Source organism: Dysidea avara, chromosome 12, assembly GCF_963678975.1.
Source record: "Dysidea avara chromosome 12, odDysAvar1.4, whole genome shotgun sequence".
Taxonomy (NCBI): Eukaryota; Metazoa; Porifera; class Demospongiae; order Dictyoceratida; family Dysideidae; genus Dysidea; species Dysidea avara.
Window position 1 is genome coordinate 21,640,303 of NC_089283.1, and position 27,561 is coordinate 21,667,863.

A 27,561-nucleotide genomic window follows, 5' to 3' on the forward strand; every position below is an offset into this window, starting at 1 on the left:
TTTACAGTTTGCTAATTAGCTAGCTATAGACCTATAGACTAGTTACCTGTTATAACCCACACAAATTACAACATTTAATTACTATGAGCTACAAATATAAATCTAGAACTATATGAGAATCTGATAAATAAATAACGATTAAAAAAAAAATTTAGCTATCATATAGCTAGCCGGCTATAGTTACATGGTTGAAGAAATAGTTTATGCGTTCATGATCACAGACTAGTGGCGGAAGTAAATCTGGATTAAGGAATCTCACTGCATGTGCTGTAACCGGCCACTAAGGTCTTCTGGTATATATTTCAGCTCGCCGTTTTCATTCGTGATGTGAAAGCGTATTTCTAAAGTGCTCAGATTCCATCGTTTCCACACTGGCATATAGCAACTGGCTTTTAAGAGGGTTGGGCTCTCCAGTGAAATCTCGGTACTACTGCCTGCAAAGTTGCCGCCTTCCTTCCACTTCAATGCTCCATTGTCGTTTTCAATATATAAATTCAGATCGATGGAAGATTCCTTCCACTGCTGATCAGCCGCATCCAGACACTCAGCTGTCAAGGTGGTACCGTTAAGCTTCAAGTTACGAACAATCGCTAAGAATATATCGCAGGCAATCTTTTCCATGTTATTTTATTCCACACTCCTCATGATCAGGATATAGCTAACTATACGTCAGACTAAATACTTGTGCATACTTGCAAGTAATTATATAGTGAGCAATCACATGTCAGACACATGCATCATAATTTCACACCACCAAACACATTAACCAGACTTGAGCCACTCTTAAAACGATACAGATTTATCTGGGTTTATGCTGATCTGCAAAATTTACAAGCCAGTGAGTCACAACCAGCCAAAATTCCATCATTTGTGTTAGTCACAGTCCCAGTCAGTGGAATTGTGGTATACTTATTGACCAGAACTTTTTATTCATAACACTGCGATTGTTTTGCTTGCGTTGACCTGTCCATTGGATTGAGACCATGCATCATTGGTCAGCTAGGTCATGTAAACAAAACTAAGTGGAATACCAGCAACTACATGTTAACAGATAGCTTGAATATTTCAAAACTTTGTATTAGTTGTCACTGTTTCTTTTTATGGACTTTATATTTTATTTACCAGGATACATCATTCCAAGGTAACACTATGCCAAATTTTGGATTACGCTTTCACAGCAGTGCATCATCCCACTGAATCTTTATGGTTTAATTGGGATTGCCGTAAGTAGATCCCCTCCCAGAATGATTTTCTTTGTACATGTCTATTTTTTTGTGCTCCTCAACACTTCACCTGCTGTTCCCAACAGCTTCAGAATGTGAACAGATATTTTGCTAGTTGACAGTAGACCCTGTCAAATGTTACGTCACATTGTGGCACCATGTCTGGAACAATTGACACACCTTTAAAATCAATCAATAAATCACTACAACTCATACATGCGTGAAGTTTAAAAAGAAAAATCTGTATACAAAACTAACTCTTCACTTATTGAATATGTAGGCTTTGATCTTTGAACCACAGACAGCTGCAACACTATTGTAGTTATGGCCAATAGCACAGAAGCCATAGCTAAAAGAAAGAGAATAACACTTACGTACATTAAACATTGTTGCATGGCTAAAACACTTACCCATCTGGATGACTATGGTACATTTGAGAGCCGCCTAATAAACTGTACAGGCTTTCCAAAGAAGGGGCTTCCCCTAGTTTGGTCTCGTTCCACTTGTACACCCTAACTGAGTAGTCACGTGAACAGGTAAACACACCAAAATCAGTCTAGAAAAAAAGAATTACTTGTGAACTTCTAAAATAAAGACATCTTACAGCAACCACTCCAGTTATCGGTAGCCTATGTTCAACAACAACTGCCAAAGGCACACTCTCTCCAGGTGCAAGAAGGTGTAACCTATTATCTCCACCTCCAGCAAAAAGAAGGTAATGCCTTGTGCTTGCCATTGGACAGAATGTCTCGTAGGTATTAAAATTTTTAACAGCCTGACTTGCACTGGTGTATGGTAAAGAAATTGTTTGCTTGGTGCCAAAAGGTGTTGCCGCTGCTGTATGTGGAGGTTTCTTAGCTCTTTGTTTTGCCTTTATCTGGTCAATATATGGCTGTAATTCCCATACGGTTATGCCTTCTTCCCCAGTCGCTCCAATAGCAAGCACTCCACACAATCCTACCCACCACTGTATGTTCATCACGTCCTTCCTTGACCTGATTAGAATGTCTTCCTTGATGAGGCTACCATCTACTTTAAGAACTGTCAGGTCCCAAATCTAATATAAAAAGAATCAAAAAAATTAATGATGAAACATGAATACAGTGGAACTCCTCAATAAGGGCACTTTGAAATGTCTTGATATTCAGGACACTTGTACACAATTTCATGGTCCCATTTGTATTACTGTACATACATTAAGAGTCATTTAAGACAGGGAATAAAGACACTGTACCTGAAACCTGTTAATGTGGACACTGAGGACACCTACATAATCCAGACACTTAGTTAAGGTCCCATTAAATGACTTGGATAATCGGAACACTTGGTGTCTAGGTTCAATGTTACATAAACATTAGATAGAATGTCACACATGCTCATAAGGCAGCACAGGACTTTGCATTCAAAAACAAAATTGTAACTTAAATGTTTTAGTAGTACAATGCAGGAGCCCATATGAAGTACTTACCCGCCACCCCCTGGATCTGCCACTGTCTGCAAAAATGTTACAAAATCAATTCATTTGAATGTCCAATATTTTGTTTATGACCAATCAAACTTATATGATGAAGCCACAAAATGTTTTATTTGTTAACTCTCCTAAAATGGAGACAAACTGCACATGTCACCTTTATTGCCATTACTAGTTGCCTGAAAATATATATTTATCTTGAGGTAAAAAAAAAACAACTTTAAAGCTGTTTTCTCAGATGTGGAAACATGCTATTGCAGATTTTTGAAAACCAAAGGAATTGTATAATTGAAGTACACAACAGCTGCTAGGTTGTACACTGACCTTCACATCAGGAGAGAATGAGTCAACATAGTTACGATCACCACTCACAGCCAGTACTCCATTGGTAGACAACTGTAGTTTAGTAGGCATTAACCCTGTTGTGTCTAACATGGCCAGCGGTCCTGCAGGATTCTGCTCTTCAGGATTCCATATCTCCACCCTGGAGTACTCTGTATTGGCCCCTCTTCCCACCTATAGAGATACGTGTAGTAGGATTACAGAAATGTTGGTCAGTCATTGTAAAAGTCAGAATATCTTTCATAGGCAATCAGGTTTTAAAAAACTATGTGGCTATATTTAAACATTGGCAAGCTGATAGTACATTTTAACTGATCAACAGATTTGTTTGAATTGTGAGTACCACTACACAAGTGGACTAAAAACTTATCTCTATTGTAAACCTACAGGCGAAAACTTCAGTATGATTTCTTGGCAAAAAATTTTTTTCCAAAAGCCTTGTATTTGCTCAAAAAAATTTGAGCAATTCCTTATTTAATTCATGAATCAGTACTCTTGTAATCACAGGCATTGTTGTGTCCTCAAAATTTGTCCACACATAAAGTGGTAGTAATAGAGCATTTACTAGCAAATTATTAGACACAATTCACTAACCAACAAATACAATTTTGGCAGGTTCCTGTTACTGATTCTTGCATACATCAAGCTGGTCACATAGACAGTGGTGTTGGGAGGAACACTCATGGCTGGCAACTTAATGCCATGTTTCTCTGACAGCCGCCAATCCTGTGTGCTCGTGAAACAAATAGAGTCACTGGTTTGGCTGGGATAAAGGAGCAGAGTTCCATCTGGTGAGTTTGCTATTGCTGCATGTTTAGGAGATGTCTTTCCCTTCCAGAGGTGAAAACCCTACAATGTTTTAAAATTCATCTACACCTGCAACTATACTAACTGCTGCATACGTAATTTCTACTTTAGTCATTAACTTGTCAATAGTATACCCCCAACTATGTCCACTAGTATAACTACAGGTGTAGGTGGCCTCAAAATTTTAAAATTCCTATTTTCCTTTTTACTCGTTTGTTTACTGGTGAACGTATCAAAGAAAGAATACCTAGCATAAATCAACGATGCATCTAAACCAGTCTTATCTGAATTATCACTACTGAAAAAGTGATGTGGCCATTTCACTTAGTTTTACAGCCAAGTTCTACCTGTTACACAGTGTTGCAAAGAACAGCCTCTGTATTCACTATGGAAACCACAAACAGTTCCTGTCATAGAAGCCATTGACATGCTACCACAAATAGTACGTGCTCGAAGAGAAAGAAATGAGACACAAAGGTAAGTCCATGATGCATGCATTGTAGCTGTTGAAGTATGTGATAATCTATGCCTCAGGCATAAGAAATCAAGCTCATAGTGTCAAGTTATGTTTGGCCAAAGGTTATTTAAATGATATAAACTTAATAATTATTGGTTTCTCACTCTCACCCACATCACTACCTCATCAAGAATTTTTTGTGCCACTGGTGGCTGAGTACAACCATCCAACAGCGCTAGACAATTCTACGAACATTGTGTTCTGAGTCATTTTAACTAGCTGTTTCAGCTATCTAGTTAAGAAAAAATAAAATAAAAATCTGCCCTCCTGAGTATTGGAGGATGAAAGACTAACGTGGCCTTAGGAGTGTATACAAATATTTGCTTGTAGGTTTATTACAGTACGTCCATCTAAATGAATTACATCATTAAACTAGTATATGACATTAAGTATTACATCATTATCATGTAAGGGGATTTACCTTGTTTACATCCCATCCAATGATCCCTCCATCCCTGTCATAGCTAGCTAAGGTTTGTGGCATCATTCCATCATAGTTGATGTCTATACTCTTAATGTATATGAAGTCTGTGATAAAACCATCATGTTCTCGTAGGCTCTCCGCCTGTGAAAGAAAGAACATGTGAAATCCACACAAGATACTATTCAGCAACTAGAGACGTGCAAGAAATCATAACACCAAAACACTGCTAAAACAAAACAAAACAAAATATATAGTAACTTTTGTGGAGCTGTCCCCAGGAATTTGGATAAAATTTCACTGTGCAATGTACAATATCAAATAATGTGTGAAACTCAAATAAATACTGACAATGTTAGTAATGTAGTGACAAATATACCATGGGAAAGTTCTTGTACACACAGTCAGTAGTTATTATTAGTACATGGATCACATGATCCAACCGAGCAGATCATGACTTAAGCAAAGGATCACATGACCCAAGATTTATCACTGTATGACCACATGATCTACTTACAGTGTAGTCCCTGACGGGGTGACCCTCTTCCATGTGGTTATCTAATCTTCTCCTCTTGACATAATATCTCCTCCATCTGTCAGTGCCATCCTCCACCAGAAGTAGACCGCACACTACCCATCGATGGAGACAGTGTAACCTGTACATAAACACCTTATATGGAATTTGTATATCATACTTTTGTGTAACTGACAAACAAATGGATTTTCATTTAACAACAATACGTTTTGTAACCAAAATACAGAAGCACTCTATTTCTTATTCAAGCAGCAGCAATGCCCATAGTCCACTTTCGGACAGGCAGACACTTTCAAAAGCAGATGATTCTTCTCACCTCAGAAAATCATCTGATGTAAAGACTTCTTTACTGCAGACTTGCCTACAATTTTGAGCTGAGCTAAGCCCATCCTCAGTGTCCTGACTAAAAATATATCAAGTCACTCTTATAAACTTTTGAAGGTATTTCATGAGTTTGGTAGTTATGAGGAGCAAACAGAACCTCATGACTGGTAGTCAGTTATAAGCTCTAAGCTTATAACTAACTATACTAGCCTTGGGATAGATAAAAAAACAAAGCTTTATATTTTCTTTTACTTCAGCTTCAGTACACCATTTTCATTTATAACATGGGAACATATGCCAATAGGGAGCTCCATTTCATATTTCTTTTCACATTTGGCTTTCAAGATAGCTGGACTTCCCAATAAGATCTTGAAACAAATTGCCATTGTTAAAGACTTATCATGTGCATCAGTAATAATGCAATTGTATGCATGTAGCTATGCAACTATACATTAAAAGTTTCATGACATGACATGGCAGGGATAGGTTCAGGTTTCAAGTAAGGTCATCATCCCTGTGTCTGTTGGTGTATATTTGAGCACACCATTAAGCTATGTCAACAAATTAAACTCAATAATAATAAAATGTAAATCACATGATTTCTTAAAAAGAGTGCTCTTAAATATTGTGCAAGCAGTAATATGTGTAATAACAAAGGGATTCCCTCACTTTATTTCAGGACTTTAGCTTTTGCACCTGTAAAGATCGAGATACTCTAATAAAACAGTCAGTTGCAGCTGAAATGATTTACATTTAGATTTTTTTGGCCTGCTGGGTCACTAGAGGGTAAACAGTCCATGAAATATATAATTACTTATTCATTAATAATGTGAACAAGTAGGTCTAAGGAAGCTCACTTTATATTTCTCCCCATCTTCCTCTCCAAAGGTATAGGCTCTGAAGGTTAGCTGTGTTTTCAGTTTGCTAAACTAAGCAGCCGTTTTACTTCTAAGATGTGAGGGTGGAAGGGAGTGCCATTTGTCCGGATGATAAAAAGAAATTTAAAAAAATAATTAATTAACCATGTCATATTCTGTCACCACATAAGTGTGCACTTAAGACAAACTGAAAACACATCAAAGGGATAGTGAAGCTTTTGATGCCGGTGAAATAATGCACGTTGTGTAAACAAAAAACGCAAAAATTTATCATAATAAATAACTTTCGTTTACTTACGAATTTTGCGGAATTCATGGTGGAGTAACTATAGCAAGGAAACATGGCTATCATACCTGTTATGAATGGAGCCAATGAACTCACTTATTGAATTCACCGTTTGTGAAAAGGTCACGAGATGAGAGTCGAAGAGCAGCTCAGCGCCTTAATGGGTTCAATTGTTACTTGTCCATTAGTGGCCATTAGCACCAATTAGCCAACCACCAACTTTAGTTCCGTCAAATTTTCTTATACGGTCTCGCGCCGCCCGCCACCAAGTCACACAAGAGTGGTTCAGATTGGTATAGGGGCGGGCGTCGCGACACTTGTAAACACTGTCTGCATGTCCCTCGAAAACTTATAGCCGATCGAAGGGATTTCTCTTACATTTAGTTATATTATCAGAACAACAATTTTTTATACAAATAATTACAACATATTACAACATGGATGACAACAAAATAGTTTATCGGATGAAAAATCTAGCTACAGATGAAGGAATTGTATTGTACTAATTACTAAGGTCTTCTGGCATATATTTCAGCTCGCCATTTTCATTTGTGATGTGAAAGCGTATTTCTAAAGTGCTCGAATTCCATCGTTTCCAATCTACCATATGGCAACTGGCTTGTAAAAGGGTTGGGCTCTCCAGTGAAATCTCGGTACTGCTGCCTGCAAAGTTCCCGTCTTTTTTCCACTTCAATGCTCCATTGTCGTTTTCAATGTATGAATTTAGGTCGATGGATGATTTCTTCCACCGCTGATTATTCACATCCAGACACTCAGCTGTCAAGGTGGTACCGTTAAGCTTCAAGTTACGAACAATCGTTAAGAATACATCGTAGGCCGTCTTTTGTGTAGATATATCCATTTGTTATGCTAAACCACTGTTTTATGGTATCAATAGCTATAGACTATCTGTAAGTCTGTATAAATATCCTATAGCTCGGACCACTCGTGCACGCACATGTCAGCCTATAAACACGTGTATAGTGGGCGATCACATGTCAGACATGTACATTTCACAATGGATACCTACCCATAGTTGTTATAACATCTATGATTTCACATCACTGATGACAAACCGAACACATTGAAACTAGCCATGCACGATTCTGACTCTTTACTGATATAAGACAATATTTTATCCGTTTATCTGCGTGCATCAGTGAGTCACCTCCAGCCAGCCACAATTCCATCAGTTGTAATGATGGTGACTAGTTATCAACCAGATCTTGTTGTCTGAACCTTTTATGTTTTATTCACCAGTGCCAAAGGCAACACTACAGCAAATTTTGGGTGATGCTTCACAGCAGTACATCGTAGCTTCCCAAGGAATATTTGTGGCTTGGGATTGTTGTAAGTGTTCCCCTCCCCAGACTGATTTTCTTTGTACTATGTCTGTGCATGTATATTTGTTTACCTTTTTTGTACTCCTCAACACTTCCTTGCCATACCACATAGGTGTTATCACTAACCCTGTGTAATGCATTTGCAATGTATGAGTTCAGGTCTACGGATGATTGTTTACACTTGTTGGTAGTTTCCATCAAACATTTGGCTGTTAGGACAGTACTACGTTGGATACCAGTGAATGTGTTAATCGAGTTGTTCAGGCTTAAGTTGCGAACAACTTTGATGAAGTGATCAAAGCTTCCTTCAGCTCTCACTGAAAGACAAGACCTACTTGTCTGTTTGGTGACACATGCAGCCGAAGTAAAATTTGCTATACAGATGCTGAACGGTAGTCTCATGCCCACACTACTTTTTTCTTTATGTGGAAGCAGAGAAAACTTTTTCTCAGTCCCCACACGAAAAGGCAGTTAAATTAGCTATCATAGTTCACATGTAGAGTTGAAGAGCACGGGCGTGCTCTGAGCGTGTCCACAGAGCATGTCCAGCATGGGCGTACTCTGAGCATGTCCAGCACGGGGTACTCATGTGCAGTGCCTTAATGTGTTCCATTATTATCTGTTAGCATTCACTAATGTTGTCCATTAGTACCCATTAACTACTGTACTCACCTCCAGCAGTGTCCATTAGCACATCAGCATGCAATATTGTGCTTTGTGTGGGAGGATCAAAGTACCACCACATACATACAGTACCAATTAGCTGCATAATTGAATCATACAGTACAGTTATTATTATTACTTTTATCCGAAGAACACAAAAGGCTTATAGCATGTACAAGGTGGTCCCCAAACACACACAGTACAAAAAGTAACACAAAAACATTAACTAACAACAAAGTAAACAAAAAAAAAACAAAAAAAAAACAACTATACAAAAAGTAACAATGAGTAAGGAGCATCAGTTATGCAACTATTTGGGCAAATACAGTACATGCAGTCATGTAATAAATGTTCCGAAAACAACCCCGCTCACACAGAACAATTGATCATGCGCGTGGCATTGTAAATCACTAAAACTAGCCAAACCGACCTTACCAGTTTGTTCTACGACTACAAATTGATTACATGAACACTTGCTGATAGTCTGAATTCCAAAATTTGAAGCAACAATCCACACAGAATGCACAATGGATCACGTGCATGACATTGTCAAATGATAAAACTAGCCAAACTAATCCTATCAATACGACCAGGAAATACAATATAACACTTATCACTATTCCACTAAAGTCTGTGTAGCAGGGAGTCAGAAACATGTTACTAAAACTCTGTTGAATGCTGAAAAAAAAAAAAACCAGACCAGGTGGTGACTTGATCCACAGACAGCTTGTAGTGTAGGAAAGTACCTGAGGGGCCACACAGCCTGGGATCCAGGATCATTCAACCTGTATACATACTGAAACATAATGACTTCATTAGGGGTTGATTATTAGTCACTATCCCACTAGGGACCCACAAGAAGGCTACTACAAGCATGTGTATCAGGGAGTCAGAAACATGTTTCTAAAATTCTTATGCTTGTGTGTACACATTTGGAGGGTGTCTTGAGGCAAATACAGCACCCAGCTTCGCCTCGTACTGTATTAGCTTCTTGACACACCCCCTCATGCTGTAATTTCTGTCACACACATGCACAGCAGTGGTTTAACTATAACTTTTATCATAAATTCACTACTTAATAGGCACAACAATAAATATATAAACAACTAAATAGGCCAACTGCACAATGTTGAATGCTGGCTGAACTTGTTAGATAATTGCACTCTTAATTGTAGAATACATAAGGGTTACCAACATAATCAGTTGTCTTCATGCACAGCAGGATGTGATAGTGTCAACATGTTGCAGGGATTGTGTGTTTTCAAATAAACTGAAACAAAACAAACATGCATGCATCATCCTCTTAAGTGTCACATCAGTCTCACATACTAAATTGAAATCATTAGCAACTCTGTAAAATTTTTTTAGGAAGTAATGATGATGATGATGTAATCAAGTACAAACAATTCAGTTACTATTTTACTTGCTTATATAGTACAATTGGATACCGTAAAACCGTAATAATAATAAATATGTAGGTTAAAGGAAGAAAATCCATCCCTCTTGGAGGAAGACCGAGTGTGGCACTTGGGTGACCTGCAGTTCAAATGCTGGGGTTGGAGGATTTTTTTCCCTTTCTTTGGCTCGCCTAATTAGCAATGTTAAGAGTCTGAGTTTAGAAGTCCTGTATACCGTATAGCCTAAGGGAGAAAATTTGCTGATTTCAAGGTTTTGGGGGTTTATCTTTGAAATATTTAGACCTCCACATAGTGTTTGCAAATCCGAGAAACATCTAAAAATTAGGTGGTAATATTGCTCAACCTCGAAAATTTTTCCTATTTAGGCTATACAGATTAACTCAAAGGCCACAGCACAAGTTACTGTAGACCTTCAGTGCAGGACACTGTAAAGCCATAATAATAATAATAATAAATAGTGTGTGTACATGTGTGTGTGTGTGTGTGTGTGTGTGTGTGTGTGTGTGTGTGTGTGTGTGTGTGTGTGTGTGTGTGTGTGTGTGTGTGTGTGTGTGTGTGTGTGTGTGTGTGTGTGTGTGTGTGCGTGTGCATGCATGTGCAGGTGTGTCATATGGTGCCGAAACCCAAGCTGGTTAGCAAGGTCCGCCAGGATTTGAAGAAGTGTGGGAAAACCAAATCACCATGGTATACAGAAGCTCAAGATCACATTAAACAGCAAACACTTTTCAATGAGGAACTTAATCAACACGTGATGGTTAGACAAATCCTTTATTTGTACCACTCACAATCACTCTTTTAAAAGACCACAAGGCACTGCAAGACATAAGTGAACAACCATTCACCCTTGCCAAAGACAAAGAGTAATCAAATCCTTTGGGCAGCATTATATGGTTTGGGTGGCTTCAAGTGCGCATGTATGTAGTGTGTTAGCATGTATGTAGTGTGTTAGCGTGTATGTAGTGTGTTAGCAGCATGTATGTAGTGTGTTAGCGTGTATGTAGTGTGTTAGCATGTATGTAGTGTGTTAGCAGCATGTATGTAGTGTGTTAGCAGCATGTATGTAGTGTGTTAGCAGCATGTATGTAGTGTGTTAGCAGCATGTATGTAGTGTGTTAGCATGTATGTAGTGTGTTAGCATGTATGTAGTGTGTTAGCATGTATGTAGTGTGTTAGCGTGCTTGTGTGCATGCATGAGTGCTCCAGCCATTAGACAAGGACCTAGGTGATGTCAATGGTCACTAATTTGTCTTAATATTTGGTCTCATCATGCTGGCTGCATAAAGTCATTTATGCTCACTTTCACTGTACTGAGGTTTCTGGTAAGTATTTCAGTATTTATTCAATATGTGATGATATAAATCAAAAGTGCTTTAGGAGTGGTGTGTAAGGTGTAATCAAAGGTTATAGCTACGTACTTGTCTAATCATTACAAATCTTAGACTCTTCAGTGTAAAATATTAGACTATCTAGTACAGTACCTTCAAGAAACATTCCTTACTTTACGTAAATACTTAATAGAGCAGTTGAGCACACAATAGAGCAGCCATGTTCATACATAGATTGTAGGTTATAATTAGCACATAGACTTGTCACTAAAGCTATGATATCAGTGATAGAGATCAGCCATGCTCAGTCTATACATAGCTGTATTCACAAATGATGATGACAAAAAAACAAAACCGGATGAAGTTTCATGCTGTTTACAGCTCAACAGTTAGCCACTTTTCAAGACACTTACAACTGGGATCAAGATCCAATCAAGCATCACATGGCTTTTTTGCAGTGAATCAAGCAATCAAGACAACTGCATAAGAGTCTGCCAACTCAGCAACGTAAAAATTTACTAGGCTTTTATGATCATTGACAATCAAGAATCAATAAAGGTGAAAGCAAACCATATTTTGACTGGATGTCCTGTTGCAATCAATCAAGGTAGGTATACCTGGAGATATGCTTCAGTTATACCAGTTCTCATTCACGGGATCCAACAGCATTTACCTGATATTTTAAAACTCTACGCTGACCTTCCTTGCTGTTTAAGCAGGCTGCTCGCATTGCTGTCTCCTGGATTTTTAATTCTAGAGCCTCCCCGGACTGGGATCTATTGGATTACCTAAACTGAACTTTTCTGCATGTTATAGTTTATTTAATTGTGTAATGCACCTATCAATGTTATCCCCCACCTACCCCCTCCCGGGCGTAGTGGGGGAAATGGTGGGGATTTGACTTTTTGAAAAATCAAATTCTCCACCCATGGGGGAGCGACTAGTGGTCAAATCTCCATGTAGTATGGCTGTTAGGCACTTTAGGAAACAGGTCAATTCCTTTAGCTTGCAAGTTAAAACAAATGCCTAAAATTTCGAGCGGTCAAATGCCCCACTAGTGGGGTAGAGTTTCAGATCAAATCAGGTCAAAATCCCCCACTAATCCCCTAGTAAGCCCGGGAGGGGGGTAGTGGGGCTTAACATTGATAGGTGCATAAGTCTTGCCAGGGCTCCTGTTGGGTATTGGTGCATGCTACCTTGTGTCCAGACCCCTGTACTTATGTTGTATATTGTCTTAATAAAAAATAAGACGTCTCTCATTATCAAGGAGAAATTTCGATGACCAAAAAATTCTTGGTTCTGGTGACAAGTTTACTAGATCGACTGGCAGAGTGAAAGTGACTACCCTTAGCATGCATGCACGCAAAAAAAATGAGGCTTTGACCCACCCATAAATCTTCCTGTGCTGCTGCCTGCAAAGTTCCCGCCTTCCTTCCACTTCAACGTTCCACTGCCGTTTTCAATGTCGAGACTACTGATCGATGGATGAGCGGTCTCCTATATATTCAGCAGTTAGGACAGTGCCATTTAGCTTCATTTTACGGACGACACTTAAGAAACGATCAAACTACGTCGTATGCTAGCCAAATATCACTCTTTATGCATTAACTACCGCATTATTTTTTTATATATACTTACCGCTCACGTGACAGGAAACAAGCGTACTCTCAGGAAGGTTTGTGGAATGTTTGCAACGAATCCGTAAAACGAAAAACATAATCCATGTACTTTGATGTCCCCCCGAATGGACCTTATCCGAAATGACGTCAGAAGCGTAAAAATGTCACCACAACTTTGACAGGTAATGTTTCTGGTGACTTCTCCCCGTACTGATCGTGCAGGAAGCAATCGCAGGTTTTCATTTTATCACTTCTAACCGCATAGTTATGATTTATCCCTTGTCAAAGTATAGAGTATTGAACTTTAAGTACAGTAGGTACTCAGACACTCGCTCATCCGAACAGTACGAATGACTGTTCTATTAGAGTATTTTGACACTTGCTGTGTGTTCTATTAGAGTAGTTGAACAGAACTCTATGGGATTCACTTATCCAGACAAATTCATTTATCTGAACACATTTGTTGGCACACAAGTGTTTGGATAATGGAGAACCCACTGTATTTGTTTGCTGTGGTTGAATGTAGATAGTTGGTGTAATCATGCGTTTATTTATTGTAGTGTTTTATATGACAATGTTAGCCATGGCAACACACCCAAACATTTCCTGTAATTGTATCGATCCATGAACCTGTGTCTTCAAAGAGCTGTGAATGTTCAAATAGTTGTGTTGTGTACGCAGCAGAAGTGAAAATGGTACCTGGACAAGGCTGCAAACGTTCAAATGCTATGTGCATTACGTTATCATGAACCACGATAGTGGCTCATAATAGGGATTGTGGCAAAATTTTTCAACATTCTCTAATAGAATGCACTACAAAAGCAGCCTTCCAGGCTTTGGATGTGTTTCAGCATTATAAGTGAAGCAAGATGACATCATCCTATCTGTAATAAGTATGTATTTTTTTGCAGGAAATTCTTATTGAAAAGTTACATATACATTACACAAAGGTTACTGATGTTATCAGGCATGTACCCAGGATGTGACATTATTAGGGTGCTGTCAAACACAATGACTTGAATTAAAACACAACACAGCATTCTTTGTGTAACACCTTTCAGTATAAGTCTCATCCTGTGAGGTTGATTTCACTAAGCATTCGGCAGTTTTCTTTATTGAAGTTGCTATATATGCCATGGTTTCAAACATGGGTGGATGTTAACTATGTTGGCTCTATGTCAATCTTTCGCTTAAAGCAGACTGGTTCCAGAAAGTAGTGGAACTACCTACAACTGTGCCTGGAGAGTTTAGGTAAACACCAAGCAAAACCTGCTGTTTCATGAATGCACTAGTATTCACTAGCTACATACAAAAGCAAGATATAACAACCAGTGACCCAGTGTTGACAAACCATGCAGCAGCTCTCAAGATACTGTGAGCTTATTTTTCACCAGCAACTAATCACTGCTCCATTAAACTGTCTCAAAACTGTCAAGTTAAAAAGAAAACATGCAACCACTTTACCAGAATTGGATAATAAATTGGCAATGACATCACTAGCGTGTAGTGCTATGAGTCAATCAGAGCCTTGCTCATAACTTGTATGGATGCACTCAGTGGTAAACATTTATTGCATGACTGTTGAGTACCATTTAACACATAGCAGCAGTGTAGTCATAATGCTCACTGTACTTTGATCATTTTGATCCGAAACTAGTCAGTGAGTACCTTTAGTTCATGTTACATTGATAAAATTCAACCTATACAACTATGGAAACTCACATTAGCTCCACACAGGGTGGTAGTTCAAACCAAAGTCAATTCTAGGAGTAAGTTATGGACAATAGCAACTGGTCTAATAACAGAATTGGAGCATTAATTGTCCTTTACTACACTCTTGACTCTGATCACTTAGCCTACACCACATGTACTACATTCTTGAAGCCATGTACACAAAACCAAAATTACAACACACAATACTAATGCTTTTGACAGTTTTAGCACCATACAGAGCTTTACTCAATAATCTGTCAGTGACTGTTTTCCATAATTAAGTTAACGCAATGGGAAAATACAATCTGTGTAAGTTTCTAACAGAACGACTAGTAACATTTACAGCATAAGAAAAAGTTCCATGTAAATAAGGTCAGATCTTGTTGACTATCCTGAAAACCTGTAGTATACAAAGTACGCCTTTCAGTTACAAACAAAACAACCATATTCCAATATGATGCTGGCCATTATTCTTGACATTACAGTTTAATGTTGACTTGAAGGTATCCATGGCAACATTAGTCTATGGGATTCAGGTTAAATGCTGCTATGCATGCAAGGTGAGAGTAAGCACATAACAACAGGTTTGGGATGGTAACATATGTAGCAGCCTGCCTGTACCAGGGTAGTAGTGGCAGCAGTATCCCTGGTGGTGTGCAGTGTTGGAAGAATATTATTCTTCCAAAGGTCTCTCCATATCTCTTCCTTTCCATACATAGTATCAAGAGGATAGCGTGACATGGGTTGTGCTACAGCATAAATATTGGCTAGGAGGGACCATATAGGGCACCTGGTGTGGGATAACTGGCATCCCCGTAGCCTTAGCCGTTATTGAGGTATGCTTGTCTGAAGGGACCAGTCAGTGAATCAGTGAGGCAGTAGAAAGTTCCTTGCTATATTATTTGTACAGTACATTCTCCCAATCTCGATATCTCTACAGTATATGGTCATCGGTATACACTTAACTACCTTGTAATTATCACTCTTAAGTTTGTTACTTGAGCTATGTGATATATTCACGAATACTAGTATAATACTCACCACTGAGTGACGTGATAGGAAACAAGCAACTTTCACACAGGAAGTGCCAGGTACAGTACAAAGTGTAGGCATGGAAATTATACCATCATTGAATATCAAATTAATTTTAAATAACACCCAGATCACGGAAGTTGACTGTACACACTCATACATCATTTTGCGATACAAATAATACCGTAACATACCATCTAGCCTTGCCCCTGGTGGTCTTATCAATTAGAGATATGTATGTATAAAATTTACAATTTGTGTAACTCACTTTCAAGAGTACAATTACAAAACATGAAAAGAAAATTGTGATTACTACCTACTGTAAACACACAGCAAGGTTCGTGCTTTGAAAAATGATAAGCTTCGATCCCTTGGTATATAATTGTACTGCTCCCATATTGATAACGGTAGCCATAGCAACACAACCAGACTTCTGTAACTGTGTCATTCCATAAACTTGTGTCTACAAAGTGCTGTGAACGCTGTGTTCAGTAGAAGTAAAGCAATAGTGGTCCCTACATGTATCTCCACAAAACTGTGATTTTTCAGATACTACATTTGTGTGTTGGTATACTTCAGTGAAGCAAGATGTATCATCCCATCTTAGTACAGTGAAACCTCTGATGTGGACACCTTGGGAGTTGGGACTGACCAAAAGTGTCCTGGTTATCAAGGTGTAGGTCAGTTTATACATTAATGGGACCGTCCAGCTTATGCAGGTGCCCTTATTTTCTAAATGATGGGTTCCACTCCATACCAAGGTATCCATAATATTTAAAAGTTAACATTAACAGGAAGTTTATCAGTTGTGAACACAGAATGTGATAGCTGTTGCATAGGATATGACATTGTGTGTTGTCAAAATAAACTGAAACACAACAGCATTGTCACACCTTTCAGTTTAACTCTCATGCTTCAGGAGGTTGATTTCATTAGCGACTTGGTAGTTTCTTTACTAAGAAATTTACTATTATAATCATTATACCATAAGATCATATAATACAACTGGTGAAAACTGTTGCTCACAGTCATCATTATACCATGACGGTGATCTCACACTTATATTCAACACCATCACCAAACAACTATACTGTGTATTTGACACTAAGTGGTAGCCATAAAACTGGTCCTCATGGAGAACATCCATTATATGAAATGGTCATTTAAACTAATGAGGGGTGTATCCAGGATTTGACAAAAAGGAGAATGCAGCCACCCTTCCCCCCAGAGGCTGTCAGATATGTAGATTTCAGCATAGATTTGTGAATGGTCTTCATGAACTGTAGGGATTAGTTCAATTTAATACCTTACTAGTGATTTGGGGAGAAAAGGTAAATCCAGGAGGTGAAACTCTTGCCATTACAACTCTGTTAGACTCAAAGGTGGTGCAACATGTAGTCTAGGCCCTTGTGACATAAAACTAGGGTATACTAGGGTATACTAGGGTATACTAGGGTATACACAGGATATCCACTAGTCAGTATGAAGACTTGTAGCACCATCCAATGAGCATGGTTACTTACTTCTTATTTTTTTTACGTTTTGTAAAAACATTTTTACTCACTTATAAATGAAATACATCAATTTGGTGGACCCTTTATCATTGTTATGGGGTGACTGTTCTATTAGAGTATTTGATTGCTTTTAGACATCTATAACTACCTGGTATTTTTTTATGTATCAGCAAAGTTGGAAAAGTAGTTGTACGTGGAAGACCTTTTATTTTTGCAAATCCAGTCACATATCATGCTCTTGAAATTAAGTATATTCACTGGAATGTAGTCAATTTATCTGAAATTCCAAAGAGAATCGTCTATATCAACATTGTTATAGTTGCTATTAACTTCACAATGTCATGAACATGCCACACCCTTTCTTTTATGGTTGGACATATCGCTCATTCTTGTATATGAAAATCTCCAAACCCAGCCTACAGCTGGATTTTGGGTTTCCCCATTACTTCTGTTAGAATGTTATACACAATAAGTGTACAGTAACTTTTCCTAAATGCCATCCAAATTTTCATCTTGGCCAAACACCAAAAATGATTGCTCTATTCCATTAGAGATAAAGTCTCAGATTCATATGACTGTTTTATTAGAGTAATTGTTATTTTCCTCATAGCAATCCCACATAAACCTCAAAATATGGGCTCTCGGCTATGCATACATCAAATGGTACCCAGAGCTCAGACAATTAAGGTTCTAAGGTTGATAAAAGTGGGTTTGATAGCTGATTTTTCACAACATAAGCTCAGTATCACAGCTAATGAGACTGCAAGAGTATCTCCCCTAGAAAATTTGCTGGTGCTCTTCAACTGTCAATTTATGCAACATGGCCTACGTAGTTTCAAATAGTTTCATAAAGAATGCATGTAACAAACTAGTAAGCCAAGACCATAAAAAAGATCACCATTTAACTTTTGTCTCCATCCAGAGGACCAACCCTTTAGTTCATGACAGTAGCAAAGGAGGTGTTACTCTGATAGCCAATGATTTTCATTTCGTGATAATGGTGGCAATGGTGAGTTATCAAAACAATGCTTAACACGCTTATCCAAATTCTTGCACAGAACCAAGATAAAATCACTTGTAAACAATCTACTGCAGATTGTGAATTTAATGCTTGAGAATTTCCACTTGTTACCCTTTAAGTATATATCTTGCTTTAAGTTGTTAGCTTTTATGTACATTTACTTGATCCTTTATTAAAACGTGTGTCTAGCTTTCAAAACACATTATTTATATGGACATTTCCACATTTACGGTATGAAACAAAACAGAACCAGTTGGTTGAGAACAGTTAACTATGGTAGATAATGCATGGGGCCATTGAGTGACTTGCAGCTGTTACATGTTGACTGATACTGTTTAGTTAACACAAATACAACACAACAGCTAGTAAATAGCATAATCTCGCATAGCCAGACCACTATTTCAGTACAGGGGTTTATCAATTAGAGATTATAAGTGTGCACACCTTTTCAGCGTAGGCGCTTATAATCTCTAATCAATATGCCCATAGTGGTCTGGCTACGCAAGACTATAGTATGTTCACGTTGAGCTGAACCCTGAAAAACAGCTAAAAATTAAAAGTGGATTTTTTCTCAACAGAGTTAACATTTCTGCCAACCAGATGATTATTGGTAACAGCAAAGGTGTCAACAACAGACACGTACGGTTTGGCTCCATTACAAGTTCAGGAAAGGGCTCTAATGGACACTGTACTTATATGGCTTCTCCATAGGAAATGTATTGTTAAAAATTTTGATTGGCCGTAAATATTGTCAAACATTTGAACAAGATTTGGAAATATTTTTAGCGGGTCAAGCAGTACTACAAATGAGCCAAATTTCAAGATCGTGTGTAATTGCATCCATGAGTTATTAAATGTTTTTGAGGATTCAGCTCAACGCGAACGTACTATAATTCTACAATATTTGGCCCTGATTGGTCAAATATCTGATTCTTTGAGCTTACCTCCACAACCGGCCAGTACGAGCCACATGGTAGAACTCCTAACACAAAAAGATTAAATTTGATTTATAACAAAAGTACATACACTTCAAACTGACCATGCACATGTCTTACCCTGCAAGCCAGCATAAACTCCACCAAGTCTTCAGGCAGCAGGTACTCACATATGCACACGAGACAATCGAAAGGTAGTGGTCCCTGTTCAGTAGGCCATTCTATGATGACGCGGTTCGGGTTGTTGCGACTTGACATCTTTGTTATGATGTGCTTTAGTTGGAATTGCTGCGCGTTAATTGGATCGTGGTAACAGAAGTCCTTTCAGAAGTCTTTACAGAAGTCCTAGTTTGCTACTAGTAAGTGCATCATAAAGTCTAACATTATTACACGGAGAACACTGCGTTTCACCCTGGATATGTTTACTAATTTACATTGTTTTTTTAAGATATGGCAGCTGGATTATTGAAAGTACATCTTAGTGCTGATGCTTACCTTGCTTGTCTCACTCATGTCCTGTCTGCTGAAAAGGAAGAAGTCATGGGAGTGTTGTTGGGAGAAGTAAGCAACATGTGCTAACAGTTCAGAATGTTGTGCTAAAACTGTAGTACAAAACTGTAGTACAAAACTAGATAACAATGAGGTTCATAATATTATAATTCTTCTATTACCGTATAGCCTAAATATTTCGAGGGGAAATTTTTGAAGGTTGAGCAATGTTGCTAAAAAAATTTTTTTTTGCAGATTTTCAAGCACTCAAAATGTATTAGATTATATAGAGATCTAAATATTTCAAAGATAAAATTTTCGCTGGTAGCTAGCTAACTCCCAAAAGACCACAAAATCAGCAAAAAAAATTTCCCTTGAAATATTTAGGCTATACGGTAATCAGGAGGCTTAAAATAAGGTTGTCTGCATACACTGTAAAAAATGAAGTGTGTCTAACACTGTAAAATGTTGCAATATGTACATCATGTGCAAAAGTGTGTATATTGCAACATTTTTTGGTATGTCAAACATACTTTGAGTGTGTCTGAGTGTGATCAGGACAATTGGTAGTGGTCCCAAAGTATCCCTTTGCATGCAAACTTACCTGGAAAATTAGGACACTTTTGGTTGGTCCCAAGGTGTCCTTAGTACACAGGTTTCACTGTTTAGATAACAATGATATGTACTTTGTTTTGTAAGGACCCCTGATTTCTTGGCTAAAACGTGAAAAATCACTATTTCACATGATTACCACATTATCAGGGATTTTTCTAAACCAAATACATTTTTCTTGAAGTTTACGTGAAGTTCTATCTGAATATCTACTGAGCCTTAGTGAACTCTATTGTTTTCTAGTTGCGACCATTGAGACTCATGTGAAATTCCAAATGGTAATACGTACGCAAATAAAGCAAGCAGTGTGCAACACATGACCTACCTCCTAAAAACAGTAACCTAGTCACAGTACTCTTACCTACCCACTGTATGATGTTTGCAACACTGACTTGTATACACCTGGCAAGTTTCATCTTAGGTTATACTTGCGTATATTCCACTTGCACCATTTACATTGATCACTTCAGCATTACATGCAACACTTATACACATCTATTACAACAATTACACTTTCAACAATGTTTTCTCTACCTGGTTTGTCCTCAACATTCTTGTCACACCAATATCTTCAATTGCAACCTTCACCAACTGGTAGGTAGCTGGCACTGTTGAGTTACAAAATGTATCCCTGTTGTTCCACTCTTGTGACTCATACATGTACAATAAGCCACAATATATGCAATCACATTCACTTTTGTTAAACCCTTCCTACCATTCTCGTGATAATGTTCTCAATAGGATATATTATGATCACCACCACATGTTTATAACATAAATTTTTAGGCACTGCATACTTGTGCACGTATGCAACCATAACCCAGTGTGGGATTTTCTGTGTTCATGTAAATTCTCTGGCACGTGATACTCATGCAATGCTTGTACAACATATAGCTTCTACCGACTTCAGGCATGCCTCAATAGATTTGACTCTTCCACTGTATTGTATATTGGATGGTGACTGGTGGAAAAAATTGTTTTTGTTAACTCAAGTGGCTGTTTGGCTTGTTCTGTAACTGCAGTGTGTAAGAGAATGGAAACTGATCAAACAAACAGTTTGGAGTGTATCTGTGTGTAGTAGTGTGTCAGTGTGAAGTAGTTCAATGGTTAGAACACTGGCCTGTTACTGTAATTACAAGGTTCCAGGCTTGATGCTTGATATTTCCCTGTTTACAAGAAACTGCTCCTGTTTACCCAGCTGTTTCAGTGCGGCCTAAGCAAATATCAATTGTCCATGTCTGACATAATGAGTGAGGGCTTTTGGGTGCCCACACCTTCACCCATGAGACATGGCACAGTCTCTGCACTAGTCCAGTCCCTTTGAGAACCTTTCCTGTACTGGCCTGCAGCGTCTGAGTAACACACAGGTAGCCCAGAGTACGTAGACATCACCATATGTATCACAGCAGCTGAAAACTTTGCATTTTACATTACGTATGTGTAAAATTATACTCCACACACATTACAACATAAACAATTCCACACTAAAGAAGTGCAGAATTGTCTCATCCCAAGGACCTTGCCATTATTCATCATGTTAAACTGAATAAGATATTATTCCCTGAGAAAAATGTATCTATTCAGAAGTAACATAGAAAACAGTGACTCTGCATTGTGTATGCTACGTACATTATAATAACTCCTGGGGACTAGAAATGGTGGTGATTCCTACATGTGGTTTTTAGGTCAGGGAATTAAACACCAAATACTGACGTAGAATAACTGTGGTCAAATGATTTACTTTATTGAAATTAATTTCTTATTATCATTACTAACCATGCTATGACATTACACTTCTAACTATGCTCCAGCCAGTTTGCTTGCATTGTAAGCAGCTGTAAAGGTAGCAATTACAGGAAATGCAGAGGTTTTTGTGTTGAGTTCAGATTCCATTACCGCATGTGATCTCAGCTTTTAAGTAGCAAGGTATATATTAGGTAATGGTAATTTGGTATGAAATATATTGAATAGTGGAAAAGGCATAACACATGTTATGGGCAACTTTCAATAAATTATTACCTAGTCTACAATATAAATATTACCACAATATTAGTATTACGATCAAATGATTATGTGTGTACAAATGTAGTAAGCAGTGTGTAACGTATGTCATACCTCCTAAAACAGTAACCTAGTCATGGTACTCTTAACTACGTACCCTCGTTTGCAACACTGACTTATACACTTGGCAAGTTTCATCTTTGTGTTACACTTGTCGCATATTCCACTTGCGCCATTTACATTGATCACTTCAGCATTACATGTAACACTTGTACACATCTATTACAACAATTACTACTAATTCACTTGATCAACAATGTGTTTTTTTTCTGCCTCAACCTTCCAATATCTTACAGTTGCAGCCTTCACCAACTGGTAGGTAGTCGGTACCGTTGAAACTTCTTACAATTTATATTACTAAATATTGTTCCACTTGGTCTACCCATATATGTACAATAAGCCACACTATCTACTGTCACAGTCAAAGCCTTCCCACCATTTTGGTGGCTAATGTTCTCAACAGGACAAATTATCACCATCGCCACATAATTATAACATAGTACTGTATACTATGCAACCATGACCCAGTGTGGGACTTTTTGTGTTCATCACGTGAATTCTTGGGAACGTGATGTTCATGCAGTGCTTGTACAACTACTGACCGGCTTGCCCCAATAAATTTGGAATACATAGACTGTTCCACTGTATTAGTTATTAGATGATGACTGGTAACTGTAGGTGTATAAATTGTTTCAGTGATGAACTCTCAAGTAATTGTTTGACTTGTAATAGAAACTGACCAATTGAACAGATTGGAGTGTATCTGTGTGTAGTAGTGTGTCTGTCTGACTGACTGTGTGTAACACAGCTCAGTGGTTAGAACAATTACAAGGCTCCAGGCTTGATGCTTGATATTTCCCTGTTGCTCCCTTGAACAAGAAACTTTACTCACATTGCACCTGTCTATCCAGCTGTTTCAGTGGGGATGTGGTGTTTAATACTTTAAGCAAAATATCAACTGTCACACATAACGAGTGAGGACTTGTGGGTGTCCCCACCTTCTCCAGTGAGACATGACATGGTACAGCCTCCTGTGGGATACTAGTCTTAGGATTTGCCTGTAGCATCTGAATAACACACAGGTAGCCCAGAGTGTGTAGACATGTATCACACGGCAGCTGAAAGCTTTGCATTTTGCGTTGTGTGCAAACATGTACTTCACATAGAATGACGATGTGACCTTACCACATTACAACATAAACAGTTCCTCACTAAAGAAGTACAGAATTGTCTCATCCCAAGGACCTTGCCGTGATTCATCATGTTAAACTGAATAAGATATTATTCCCTGAGAAAAACGTCTCTATTCAGAAGTAACATAGAAAACAGTGACTCTGCATTGTGTATGCTACGTACGTTATAATAACTCCTGGGGACTAGAAGTGGTGGTGATTCCTACATGTGGTTTTGGGGTCGGGGAATTAAACACCAAATACTGATGTAGAATAACTGTGGTCAAGTAATTTACTTTATCAAAATTAAATTTCTTATCATCATTACTAACCATGTTACACTCCAGCCATGTATTGTAGTGTGCTTACATTGTAAGCAACTGGAGCAATAAAGGAAATATGGAGTTTTGTGTTGAGTTTATTAGATGTATGTGATATCAGCTTTTAAGTAACAAGATATATAAGGCAACGGTACTTTGATTGAATGAGACATGAAATAAATTGAATAGTGAAAAGGGGCACTCCAAATTTTACAGGATAACCTTCAATAAATCATTACGTAGTCTACATCTAGTATCTCTTTGCAAGGTTAAAAGGAAAACAAGATGGAAACAATACTTCACATTACAAAAGAAGACATCTACTTTTCTTGACAAGAGTACCTTTGTTCATTATAACATATGTAACATCCAGTCCCAGCATGTGTTATCTGTTCTTAACAGCATGCCTTTGAAAGGTGACAACCTCTCTGTATAAAAGTGAAATTGTGACCGACATCTTGAAGTGTGTATTGCAACGATGTTTCGTTTTATGTGTTATCTTTCTGTTGTATTAGTTGCAAGAGGAAATCAAAACTGTTCTAGTGCGAGGAGTGTCAGTTATGAGGAGAATTGACAAGAGAGCTGACCGGGTAGAGATTAGTCCTGAACAACTGACTGCCATTGTAATTGACACTGAGGTGAATATGTTAGTGTGTGGGGGATATGTGTGTAGGGTCAGGTTTGAAGTGGTTTGAGGGACTTAGTTCCTGTGTAAATACTTTGCAACTTGTAGGTGATTTTTGTTGCAAAAAAAAAGAAAGAAAACTGCATTTAACCTCACAACATCTGTTCAGCGTGTGTCTATGCATGTTGTTTTGGGGGAACAGAGACCTGTTTCTTAGAATGACAAGGTTATTATCATTCTATTCTATTGTGTTTATATGATGTGATAGTAACAAACATTTAGGCAATTCCACCAGTCATACATATTTTGCAATAATACCCCAATAATGTCCACTCTTGAATACAGAAAATAAAAGTTTTTGAAACTACCGTTATAGATCTGTTGTTGTGTAATGATTGTTAAAAAGAATCAAAGCAAGGTTGTCAATGGTTTCTTTAGTAAACAGTTTATAGCTAGATTAGTTGACTTCAGGGAACTGGGCTATTGTGGTTTTTGAGAGTGTGCCAGTGTTTAGAGTGGAAACTAGTATTATACACACAAACAACTATAGTGCTTCCCATCCTAGGAATTCTTTCCCCACAAAAAATTCCCCCAATACACATAAAAGTTTCTTTAAAGTATATACATTGGTGTTGTGTGTTTAACCTTGCTATGGTGGCTTTTTAATGGTGCTTTTTTTCTTTTTCATAGAGGTTGTCTAACAAGTCAGGGTATCCACTAAGAGTGGTAGGATGGTATCATTCTCATCCACACATCACAGTGTTCCCATCACATATTGGTAAGTATTATAATGGATGGTTGAGAGAGTTAGAGATGTGCATCATCAGACATCTCATGATCTCATCTCATTTCCTTGGGATTAAAGAGCTTAGATGCATGTTGCTTTTCTTAGCTAAGAAGCAAGTTCCTTAGGATACTTCTTGTATTTGTGATAGGGCAACCGATATTTAGTAATACGAAGGTATTAACAAGTATGCATATTTCAGACCTGAGAAGTTGATAACTGAATTGTGATACTGAATTATGACAGTACGTAGGATGCTGTGGCATCACCCTGTGTTTGCTGTAGGGGTAACTGAGTGCATTTCTTTTGCTTTGTCATTTAGTTTTATATCTTTACCCATCTTTGTGATCAATGTTTCATTCTACATATATACTACATGTATTCAAGCACTCTATACCAGTGTCTCCAACTCTGAGATATCATCTTTTAAAATAATAACATTTTGGCAATACCACAGGGCCTGACAAGAACATTTCCAAACAACCAGACGTTACATTTAAGTGTGCAATACACATGGCACTACATCACAGGTAACCAACCTCTCTGCTCTGAGAGCAAGAATTTAGCTGTTATTTAGAGGTTGTATTCTTTAGCAGATACAACAATTTTTGTAGGCAGATGTTTTTATGATGTGTTGTGCACATTTCCGTACTCCTGGGAAGTCCTTTAAGAGAGGTCCCATTGACTCTAGACCTGCGGGGTTGAGTGCGTGAAGGTTTTCAGTATTGTAACAGATTGATGTGAAGTGTTTTGTGTGTCGTATTGCAGATATAAAGACACAGGCCAATTATCAGTTGATGGACGACAACTTCGTTGGTCTAATTTTTTCATGTTTTAATGAAGAGCCGCAAGACAAGGTATGTTTGTTTGTTAACACAGCAATGTAAATATCCTGTTAAAACCTGTTGTCCTGTATAACCTGTAAGTGTATATGAAGCATAGCTAGTGCTTTAGTAGTGGTATGCAAATTATATAATGTATTTATTATAGAAATGCAAGCTGCAAGTGATTGCTTTTCAGAGTCTCCAAACAAATCCGTCACCTCCAGAGTAAGTGTTTCTGTGTATACAGCACAACAGAGTATATCAAGAACATAATAGACTAAACTCCTGTAGTTTCTAGTAATGGTTTAGTACCAGTACTAAGTAATAGTTAGAGACCTATCATCATGATTTTAAAGCCCGAGGCAAAGCCAAGGTTCTAACCTTTGAAAGAGTATAACTTCTAGCCACCAATATATTGTGGTCCCAAGAGCCATTTTTAAATAAGTTCTGTCAGGGATTCATTCTGTTGTTTTACTCTTCCTTGCAGGTATGAGAGACTTGAGCTACCACTCAGTATAGTACAGACACCACTGAGTCACATCAGTTCATTGTGTATGGAGGCACTGGTACAGATACCAGTTGTGTTATTTCAGGAGGAAGAAGAGGCTTATACCAATACTAATCCAAAGTGAGCAGCTTAGACCATAAGCCTATGAGCTAGTAGCCTGTTTGTGTGGGTTCTGAAATTCCATCACATGTACATGACTGTATGTGTGTAGTGTGTGTCTGTGTTCGTGTGTGGGTGTGTTAGCATTTGCTTTCCCAGTCAACATCTAAGTTTCACAAACAGATAAGGTCAAAGTGGAACTTCTAGTGTCCACACCTTCGCATGTGTGTAGTGTAGTGTGTGCGTGTTTGTGCATGTGAAATGTAGTGTGTTTAAATGTGCCCTTTTCTCCTTAGTGAAAACCAGGATGTTGTTACTCAAATGTACAACAGTTCAGGTAAGAGGCTAATAACTGTACTGTACTCAAATGTATTTGGCTACAGTGTACACTCAGTCACTGACACAAATGTTGGACATCTTATGTGGTCCATTATTGGGACTATTCCAAGAAGCAGTGGCCAGAAACAAACAGATGACAGAAGAGCTGACTCGTGAAAAGAACCAACTTTTGAAAGATTTAGTTGAGCAAGAAAATAATGATGTTATTATATAATATTTGTTTTAAGAAAAAAAATTTTTTTTTAATAACCTGTACATAATAATTTTAAAACACAAGTTTGTTTTGTAAGGGAAGTTTATTGTTGGGTAATACTAGAAACAAAGTGGTATAAAATGAATGA

The 27,561-nt window shown here is 37.9% G+C and overlaps 2 protein-coding genes across 5 annotated transcripts; one reads left to right on the forward strand and one right to left on the reverse strand.

Moving 5' to 3' along the window:
• Nucleotides 1-19,695, reverse strand: LOC136240243 (uncharacterized). 4 transcript variants are annotated; one of them, XM_066031163.1, is made up of 9 exons: nt 19,508-19,695; nt 19,397-19,434; nt 5,299-5,437; nt 4,782-4,925; nt 3,631-3,885; nt 3,019-3,210; nt 1,828-2,280; nt 1,634-1,779; nt 1-1,572 (listed from the first exon to the last, which is right to left on the reverse strand). In XM_066031163.1, the coding sequence occupies exons 1-9, from the start codon at nt 19,643-19,645 to the stop codon at nt 1,485-1,487; spliced, it is 1,593 nt and encodes a 530-aa protein (XP_065887235.1). In that variant the 5' UTR covers nt 19,646-19,695; the 3' UTR covers nt 1-1,484. The 4 variants fall into 4 exon arrangements, with proteins under 4 accessions (XP_065887235.1, XP_065887238.1, XP_065887239.1 ...); XM_066031166.1 differs by lacking the exons at nt 19,397-19,434; nt 19,508-19,695 and adding an exon at nt 12,942-13,155; XM_066031167.1 differs by lacking the exons at nt 19,397-19,434; nt 19,508-19,695 and adding an exon at nt 6,817-6,835.
• LOC136240244 (lys-63-specific deubiquitinase BRCC36-like) lies at nt 19,638-27,514 on the forward strand. Its single transcript, XM_066031168.1, has 9 exons — nt 19,638-19,746; nt 19,836-19,948; nt 24,557-24,679; nt 25,357-25,444; nt 26,219-26,307; nt 26,441-26,499; nt 26,762-26,902; nt 27,178-27,218; nt 27,265-27,514. The coding sequence occupies exons 2-9, from the start codon at nt 19,838-19,840 to the stop codon at nt 27,432-27,434; spliced, it is 822 nt and encodes a 273-aa protein (XP_065887240.1). The 5' UTR covers nt 19,638-19,746; nt 19,836-19,837; the 3' UTR covers nt 27,435-27,514.
• Nucleotides 27,515-27,561: the final 47 nt, after the last annotated feature.